A 9362-nucleotide genomic window follows, 5' to 3' on the forward strand; every position below is an offset into this window, starting at 1 on the left:
CCTGCTGAATTCTTTGGCCGAGACAGGGTAGGATGTAAAGCAGAGATGATGGCACTCACAGGCAGGTGCCTGCTGAGGAGAAATTCCTAAACCAAGGGTACAGGCCATCTTAGTCAGAAGATTTTTCTGGGTTCTGGTAGCAGTTAGCCCGTTCATCACTGTGTTCTAGGTGGAACATACTAAATGGTTCCTAGACGGTTCTCAGGCTCTGTTTTCACTGGGTTTTCCTTATGTGCGTTTGTTAAAGACAGTTCTCAACAAGGTCCAAGTTAGACATCAAAGCCGTGCATAGCTGTACTGTCTTATTATTTCCAGTCATAACTGGTTGTTTTAACAAACAGATGTTCCGCTTTTTCCAGTTAATAGAGAGGAAAGACACTTAGTCAGTTATAAGTTACACATCGTAAACATTTTGTTTCCTTTCCATACACTTGTCTGGTAGCTACTGTCTGTTGAATGAAGTTTTGTAACCGCTGCCAAGAAAAGGGCATCTATTTACTGAATCATAAGTTTGATCTTTAATTTTGTCACACATTTATAGATTCATACAAAACGTTTAATGTTTGTGTAATGATGTTTCTTATGCACTGGATCTGATTTTTCTTGTTCATGAGTCATAACTGGTTGTTTTAACGAACAGATGTTCCGCTTTTTCCAGTTAATAGAGAGGAAAGACACTTAGTCAGTTATAAGTTACACATCGTAAACATTTTGTTTCCTTTCCATACAGCATCCATTTCCGTGGAAGCACGTATGAAAATGTGAGCACAAACCTGACACTCACGCAGTGCAACGTCTCTTCTCTGCCTGTGTACGGAAACTACATTTTACAGGTCAGGGCGGAGTCAGAAAATACCCATTCAGACTGGGTGACCGTCAGATTCAAGCCAATGGATGACAGTAAGCCCTTTTCTAGTCTTCCACAGAAAATATTGCCTGCTGTTAATGTACCTTCACAATTTTCACCATAAGAAAAGCTATAGCACACGGATCATTTTTAGAATTAATTACATTGAACTATAAAATCTTGGTGATAACAGTTTCGTTTTTTGAAGGCAGAAAGCATATTAGGTTCACTAATATAGCTAGGTTTTAGTATTGGTACTTGAAACCTCTTTTGAGGAGGTTTTTAAAAAAATGTCTAGTCTTCCCTTAAAATAAGGATCATTTATTTTTTTCAGCGAGGGAGAGCTTTTCTTCAAGGGTTCAGACTTGCTGCGTATCCAAATAAGTGCTATTACTTTCTTCTTCATTGCTGTGTCAGGCAGAAAGCTTTCTTTTTATTTTTTAATTTAAAAAAAACCACAGAAAGATTAATTTTTAGTCAAGAAGTCTCATTGCACAATGTTGCCATTCCCTCAGTCTTTTGTGAGAGAGGATTTAGACGTTGCCTTGCATTAGAACGCGCAACATACCTAGATGTTAATCGTGTTGCTGTCACCTGAGCTTGGGAATAAGAGTGGGTTTTGCCAGTGAGCGTCCTCTGTTTTGTACATTCTTACTCCACTCATAAGCAAAAATCAATTTGTTTTGGATTTTGAAGTTAATGTTACCCAAGGTATTTTTCTCCTCGTAGCAGTTAATACAAAACCATGAAGGAAGTTCTGTTACACCTCATCTTTGAGAAAAACTTTTAAAAATCCTTTTTTTTCTTGTTCTGCCTCTATTTGTTTAAATAATTCTGTTGCTTGAATTTCAGAGTGTAATTTTACAGTTTACAGCTTTGTTTCTTAAAATGCTTTTGTTGGTTACCTGTCCAAAAGCATAATGTTGATATAATTACATCTGCCTATAAAAGAAGCACCAAAACATAGCATGGAAAAAAATGTTGCCAGTATAAATTACAGCTAAAAGAAAATGTAATACAAAAAGCACCCTTGTAAATCATTAACAAAATTGTGGCTTGACATATATTTGAAAGTATGTGGCCTTCAGAGCAGGCTTGTTCTGGGAAAAATTTGTCTGGGTATAAAACTACCTGGAAAGAAAGACTGGGAGTACTGGCCAAATCTCTGAGAGGACCGAAGGATTTTTAATGTTGTCATAGCTGATCTGAGCAGGGCATCGTGATGAAAATACCTGATATTCCTTTCTGTATTGTTATTTCTGCTGGTGCTTTTTAAATAATTTCCGCACCGTATTGTAGGAATAGCCTAAGATTTTTCGTAAGTTCAACAACATATTCATGAGCATTGCATGAATGTATGGTTCAGCAAGCAGAGGGGGTTAATTATAAATTACAGAAGTACGTATTTCTAGAGGAATGCAGAATTGTCTCTTCCTTTAATTAAGAGCTCAGCATTGAGCTCTTCCTTTCTTGGACACTTCACAGAGTGACTGTAGCCAGGCACAACTTCAACAGAGGCAACCAAGGCAGAGTTGTTTGCTGGAATTATAGGAGTCTTTAAAGGAAAGCTCGTTGCCAACACAATGTAGTTGATAACTAAGCTACTCATGAAATAATTTAGGTAGTAGCACAAAAATATAGTAAGGACAAGCCATTTTCAACATGCAAGAATGTAATAGTCGCTTTTTCAAAATTCTCAGAAAAAGAAACATTACAACACTTCTCTAGAGGGTCTGCTCAGAAAAGACAGATGTTGCAACAGCTTGGCCCAGAAGGAGAAGTGAGTAATAACCTGTAGGTACCGTCCTTCCTCTCCCAGGAGTCACCACAGCTGGCAAAAGAGAACTGAGTAAAATTCTCAGAAAAAGAAACATTACAACACTTCTCTAGAGGGTCTGCTCAGAAAAGACAGATGTTGCAACAGCTTGGCCCAGAAGGAGAAGTGAGTAATAACCTGTAGGTACCGTCCTTCCTCTCCCAGGAGTCACCACAGCTGGCAAAAGAGAACTGAGTTAGTTTAGTGTATGGAAAATGTAGTCTGCAATGGTATCTGTTACCAAACTGTAAAAATAAATGCCTTTCAAGACCAGTTCTGTAAGGAAAGGATTTATTTATGCCTGACCCGTGAAAGGAAATTGCTTTCTTCACATAAATAAAATTATTTAAAGTGTAAATTATCATGGGTTGTATAAAAATGTCAGATTAAAAACAACGCGAAACTGAATTCTATTCTTTCTTCTCTTCCACCGTTCTAATATATAGCAGTCATCGGACCACCTAATGTGGAAGTGAAGTCAGAGTCTGGGTTCCTGCACGTGGATTTCGAAGGCCCTTTTGCTCAATATGACAGCTGGTCTCTCAAGCAGTATTACGGCTCGTGGAATTACAGAATACTGTACTGGAAGAAAGGCAGCAATGCAGAGGTAACTTCTGCCTCCTGGGCACTGTGACTCCACGACTTTGATGTATGCTTTCCGTGGTAAAATACCATACTCAGGAAGCTCAGAAAGCTAACAGTACGGAAGTAAAAATGTATCTGTGCAAACTACAGTGTGAGAAATCCGGTCACTACAACTGCTCTTGAGGGCAAACGCCAGAGAGCTGTGTAGCGAAACAGTAGCATGGATGTAGTTTGCTCTTTCCACAACAGAAATAACCACTGCGTTACAAGAGTTTATTCCCTCAGTTTGGTGATGTGTTTATTTGTGATGCAGTCTTCCCCACCAAATCTCTCTATCTCACACGCACAAGCAAACATACAAACTTAGAAGCTGTAACATCAGCGGTATCTGTGGTCACGGCAATAAGCTGATCTAGATTCAAATCTCATGTCTTTTGAGTATTTATGCGTTTTGTGGGACTTTGGGCTTTGAATACCATCAAGGATGAGGTCTTATAGTAACTGTGGTCACCTTCACCTCTTCGATTTCTACCAGCTGTAATTCTTTTTCTCCCTCTTCTGGACAGCCTCCACAGACAGATGTGTTGTTACTCAGTGCAAAGGACTTCTCATATACAAAGTGCATGGAGAAAGATCATAAATAATATATTAATTACAGGGTCATGAGTTCTGTTACAGGAGAAAGGAATCCCTTTACCAGAAGACACCAGTCACATTATAATTAGTGCTTTGTACACCCATACAATTTTCATATAATAGGACTCCACTACATGTAATTCTGATTTGTATTTGCTACCCTGCAAAATTCTTCGGCAATCAATGCCAGAAAATGAGAGTTCATCATTTCCCAGTAAAACAGACTGGTTTTCAGTCACTACAAGAAATGAAGGTATTTCTGCCTGTGAGATGCAAACTTAGGTGGATTACCAGAGACAGCAGGAACTTCAGGTAGAATTGTGCGTGTAACTCTTCAGAGCAGAAGTCTGCGAAATTCCATAGCGATCAAAGAAACGAAAGGCAAAGACTTTGTGTAACTTCATGGGTTGATTTTTGAAGTGGATGCTTGCTCAAAATGTTGAAACTGAGCTATAGTCTCCTCATCCCTGAGAAGGAATCTGTTACTATGTAATGGGGCATGTTGTAGGGATTCCTGTACTCTGCAGGGACCGCATAGTTACAGGGACGATTGGTTAATCATCCCTCTAAACAGCAAGTCGCTGTCAGTCGCCTGATAGCTTCCACAAGCCTTTCTCTCTCTCTTTTTCTCTTCCTAAATCATCCATTCTGCTTGCTCTGTCTCAGATTAACTTGTCTGCCTGTGACACTCTCGGTTGATCTCATTTGGGTAAGCAATTGTTTCTCTGTGCAAGCAGATTTCATTTATTGTATCTCTGCTGTAGTAATCCTACTCTCCTAAAACTTCATTAATGCTGCTAGAAGCAGCCAGAAAGTCAGTGGCATGAGTGGTCTCACACTCTGAACTACAGGTGAAATCAATGTGGAGTTGACAGTTATGTGACGTAAGCAGGGCACTTCGTTCTGCCTTTAAAAGCCTTGTTCACATTGCGGTTATAACTGCTAGGATTTGTCCTACTAAATGTAATTTTAATTACTTACCCAGTCCATTCCCTGGGCTCATTCTTTTCAAATTTTTTGTGTTCTTCTCTGTTATTAGGTAACTCGCATAGACACTGAACATAACTCTGAAATACTGTCTCAGTTGGAACCGTGGACGATATATTGTATCCAAGTGCAGGCAGTTATGCCTGAGTGGAACAAAACAGGAGAACTGAGCGGAGAGCTTTGTGAGCAGACAACCCACAACGGTAATTCCTGGTGCATCACGGTGGGACACGTACCGCAGGGAACTGGGAGATGTGCAAAGCCATTCAAAGTGAAAATCAGTGTAACGTATAAACCTTGTGAAAATGGATGTGTTCGTTGCTTTATCTTCTGTGGTGATACTGCCAGTGTCTGTCAGGAGGCTAGGCCATGACGATCTTTCTCTGAGAAACATAACAGTTATTAATCAGGAATATGAACAAATATTTTGCTTGGAAACTGTCCTTCTCAATTTGAAGGCAGGGAAGTACCAAAAGCTCTTTCCTTTCCAGCCACGCCGCCTTGGGCTGCTGTCTGCAGAGTCCTACGTAGCACCTGGTCTGACCCTGTGGTCTTAGCAGGGAGCTTCCTGTCCCTAGTTTAAAGAAAGGATGGCGTCCTAAATATTGCCTTTTTCACAGGCATAACATGTATTTCAGCTAACTCACACCCTCAGTTAATGTGTGGAAAATCAGAGGCAGAGACACAAGTTAATCTGAGGGAAGCCTGGGGAAGCTACTGGGCTGACGTGTTCCTCACATGTATTCCTCATAAAATCTTTCCTCATATATTTTTCCTACAAGTATGTTATCTGCGTGCGCAGCAGCTGAATTGCAGGTGGGGTTTGGTGGTGGTGTTTCTTGTTAGATCGTGGCTAGAACAGTGCTTAGGAAGTGTAGGTTGGTTTAAAACACTTGTACAGAGATGCATGGATACATCTTCATTCCATTGCCTGTTGTGGAGTCCCTGAGCCTGACATAATTTTTTTAAAGGCTCAGTAGTTTAGAGTTTTACAGACTTTTGTTCCCTGTTGTCTTTACTTTGCTGCCTTTTTTACAGATTTCTTCAAGAGGCAAGTGGAAGCCTGTATTCTGGTAGTGTTATGTGTCAACTCCTACTCTCCTTAAACACCAGAGTGCACAGCAGCTTTTTGCATCACATCAGCTTGTGGCTGGTTCTCTTGGTCTTTTTTCCTTTAACCATTTGCCTTGTATTGCGTGTAGAATCACCAGAATGTGTAACTGTAAATGTCTAAACATGATGGCTTGTAAGCTTGCTTTACTGAGAACTTCCTGAGCCGATTCAGACTAAAAATGTAAGAGCTAAGAGGGTTTTTTGCATCTGGAAACAAACACTTGCGTTTGCAGTTACAATTTAGTAATAGTTTGGGGTTTTTTTTTAATTCCATAGAGAAAGTGATAATTTGAAAAGAATATATTCAGAACTAAATCATCATGGGTTTAAGTATTTTTTTTCTTGTCTCTTGCAGGTGTGACTCCTGCGTGGATAATTGTGATGGTCCTTACAGGATCAATGTTAGCCGTCGTAATATCTGTTCCTGTTTGTTTCTTTTCCTTTTTGTATCTATATCGACTCACCAGACATGTTTTCTGCCCGTCATATATTTTCCCCCAACATTTGAAAGAGGTTCGTTTTCTCCCTAACACAGTTAAAATTAGCGTTTTCAGCAGAACTGCCTGCTTTTCGGGGGCTCTCTGTGCCTCTGAGCTTCTTTTGTTTCGCTTGCTTTCACTTGCACCTGAGCGTTAGCCATCTGCAAAGGGCAGACTATTCCGAGGGGGTTTTGGACTGTGAGGAGCAATGCTGGTTATCTCTTGTTATGTAGTTGTTGGGTATGGTAAAGCTCACTCTTCTGCCAAACATAAAAAGCCATTCAAAAAAGGGCAGACAATAAAAGTCATGAGCTTTGGAAAAAGCTGACAAAGGAAAGTACTTTTCAGCATGAGAAACGTAGTGGAAGTTAGTTCATTTCATGTTTAATTTCTGGCATTTTAAGGTCATAAATTGGGCATAACCCAGTTGTTTATGAAGTTCTGTGGTGATGCATATACATAAGTAAGAAGCCATGAAATTAGACTTCCTTTTGAAGTATACTGATGTGTAATAAACTCAAAAATATTGTCATTTTGACTGGTTTGTCCAAAATGGTCCAAAATATTTAAAAGCTGAACAATTTAAAAACTTGGCATAGACTTCTATTCCTAAAACAACTGCATAGTTTGTACTGTGAAGCTTTATATGGCTTAGAAACAGGATTCTCTCTTTCTTTCATTTTAAAGTGAAAGAATAACAGGTGTTAACTTTCAGTTCCTCTTTTTAGATAGCAAACAATTGAGATATGTCTTCCCTACCTCATTTTAGACTTAAAACTGCACATTTGTTCTCCTGAAACAAAATTCTTTCACAAATAGAATAATAAGCTGAAATGAGGACAGAGTTTTAACTTAAGAATGTAGTGAAGTCTGAAAATTCTGGATAAAATGAGAGCAGTGGATGTTAGTCATTACTGCTGGAGAATGCCCCGACCCTGTTACCCACATAGCAACATAAAAAGGCCGTATCAGAATCTCCTCCCAGAAACAACGCTGTACAGGGTGTTAGGTACGCTGAAGTTAGCAACCTGTACTCTTCTGAGCTTCTTGCAGTTTCTCCTGAGTCTTTCACTTGGACTTATTTAGAGTTCAGCGGACGAAGGCTTTGCAGCTGGCTTAGCGATAGTCTTGCGCACATGCTCAGCACACAGGGGTGCGGTGAACCTGGAGCTCAGCTGTTGGGAGGTTAGCATTGCTCTGATCAATGCCGGATGTGGTCAGATTTCCTGTGGTTTTGCTCACAGGTTTCTCACAAGAGAAATACCACTTTGTGCTAGTGAGTTACAGCAGTTAATAACAGTACTCAAAGGTCACTCGTACTTACCTAAAATGACATTTATCCAAGGCAGTGGTTACGCTACATGAACATTTGAGATTGCAGGTTACTGGCAGAATATTTCAAATCAGAGTTTGCTAGAAAAAGGCCTAATAGTAATAATATTAGTATTTATTTTTGTAGTTACAGAGAACGGGACTCCTGATAGAGCGGCTGGTTCCTTATGTAGAATGCACGAAAGGAATAGGCAGCAGTCACGTCACAAGAGCAAAATGCAGTTGTATTCCTCCAGCCACTACCAGTAAAATGAACTGCCACTTCAGCCACCAGAATGAGCGGTTGACATATTCTTACTGTGTTGAGGAGGCGTGCTGTTCTTGTGTTGACATTCAAAATACAATCATGACATCCCACAAAGTCCATGATGGTTCTTGAGGCTGGTTCCATCTTAGCAATAGAACAGGGAGTGGGGAGAAAGCTGTGATATTCTGGTACTAAAGTTAGGTCATCTTTCTCACTGAACTACATAGCCCCACAAATCTCCTTCCCTCTCCTTTACTTGACTAAATGGTTCTGGTTTATGTGGACATTTAAAGCATCACTATTTAATGTCTGAGCAGACATCTCTTGGACCTAGTTGACAAATCTCTCTGCAGACTTCCCCTACAGTCAAGCCACCATTTTTAGTTTTGTTTCCAAACAAAACCTAGGTATTTTATTTTTTTAAGAAAGCTTATCTTCCACAGTAGTCGCTAACCCCCGGGGTATCTTGCAAACACAGGCACTTCTGATTTGCTTCCAAGCCTTGCACAGGATGTTAAAGCAAGCAGAGAGGTTATTACATTGTCACCGCTCTGGGACTTGTAAGGATTGAGAAAGCCAACTGATGTGTGGAAAACAACATAAAAGATACTTCTAAGCAGACAGGATGGTATGGCTGATACAGCCTAATTCTCGTTTCCTCTTCCTCTCACAGTTTTTGAACAAGCCTCCCAGCGGTTCACAGGTTTTTTCTGCACTCCCACAAGAAGAGCATCTTTTTTATGACAAGCTAACTGTCATTTCAGAAGAATTACAAAATCAGTGTGATGAGACTGGAGCTGAGACCAGCAAAACAACAGAGCACCTTCAGGACTCTGAACAGGAAGATTCTGATTCAAGAATAGTACCAGCTTCAGAGGAGGCCTAAATGCACTCCTCATACTTCAGCTGGACCACAAGTAAAGCCATTTGCTTTTGAGTCAACAAAAAACAAACAGCCATTTGGCTGTTGAGTTCATCTGCTCATTGCTGCATTCTTAAGACAATAAATATTCATATACAAAGACGTGTACGCAGACTTTTACCAGAATCATGTTATTTTTTTAAAGATACTTGACTGTAAATGAGGAATTAAATGATATGTAATTTTTGCCACTGTTCCTAGTGGCTCACTGTTAACTTGTAGCAATACCTAGGACTGTATTATAACATTAATTTAAAAAGCAAATATAATATATATGATACTAGTTAACTTTGATGAACTATTTATTGCAAAAGCTAATCAAAATGGCATATCGTATAGGGTCTGTAAAAGAAAATCATATTTTGTAAAGAAAGAACTGATCTGACTTTTTTTTAATG

At 39.6% G+C, this 9362-nt stretch overlaps 1 protein-coding gene across 1 annotated transcript in view; it reads left to right on the forward strand.

The window, feature by feature from the left end:
• The window catches only part of IL10RB (interleukin 10 receptor, beta), a gene marked incomplete at its 5' end in the record, with an annotated part of 9714 nt that extends 786 nt beyond the window's left edge, over positions 1–8928 (forward strand). The window contains 5 exons of the mRNA XM_010137672.1: positions 731–900; positions 3110–3270; positions 4924–5074; positions 6340–6497; positions 8716–8928. Of these exons, the coding sequence (XP_010135974.1) occupies positions 731–900; positions 3110–3270; positions 4924–5074; positions 6340–6497; positions 8716–8928 (853 nt within the window). The remainder of the gene's footprint in view (positions 1–730; positions 901–3109; positions 3271–4923; positions 5075–6339; positions 6498–8715) is intronic.
• Positions 8929–9362: the final 434 nt, after the last annotated feature.

Source organism: Buceros rhinoceros, unplaced genomic scaffold (assembly GCF_000710305.1).
Source record: "Buceros rhinoceros silvestris isolate BGI_N320 unplaced genomic scaffold, ASM71030v1 scaffold19026, whole genome shotgun sequence".
In the NCBI taxonomy this organism is placed as follows: domain Eukaryota; kingdom Metazoa; phylum Chordata; class Aves; order Bucerotiformes; family Bucerotidae; genus Buceros; species Buceros rhinoceros.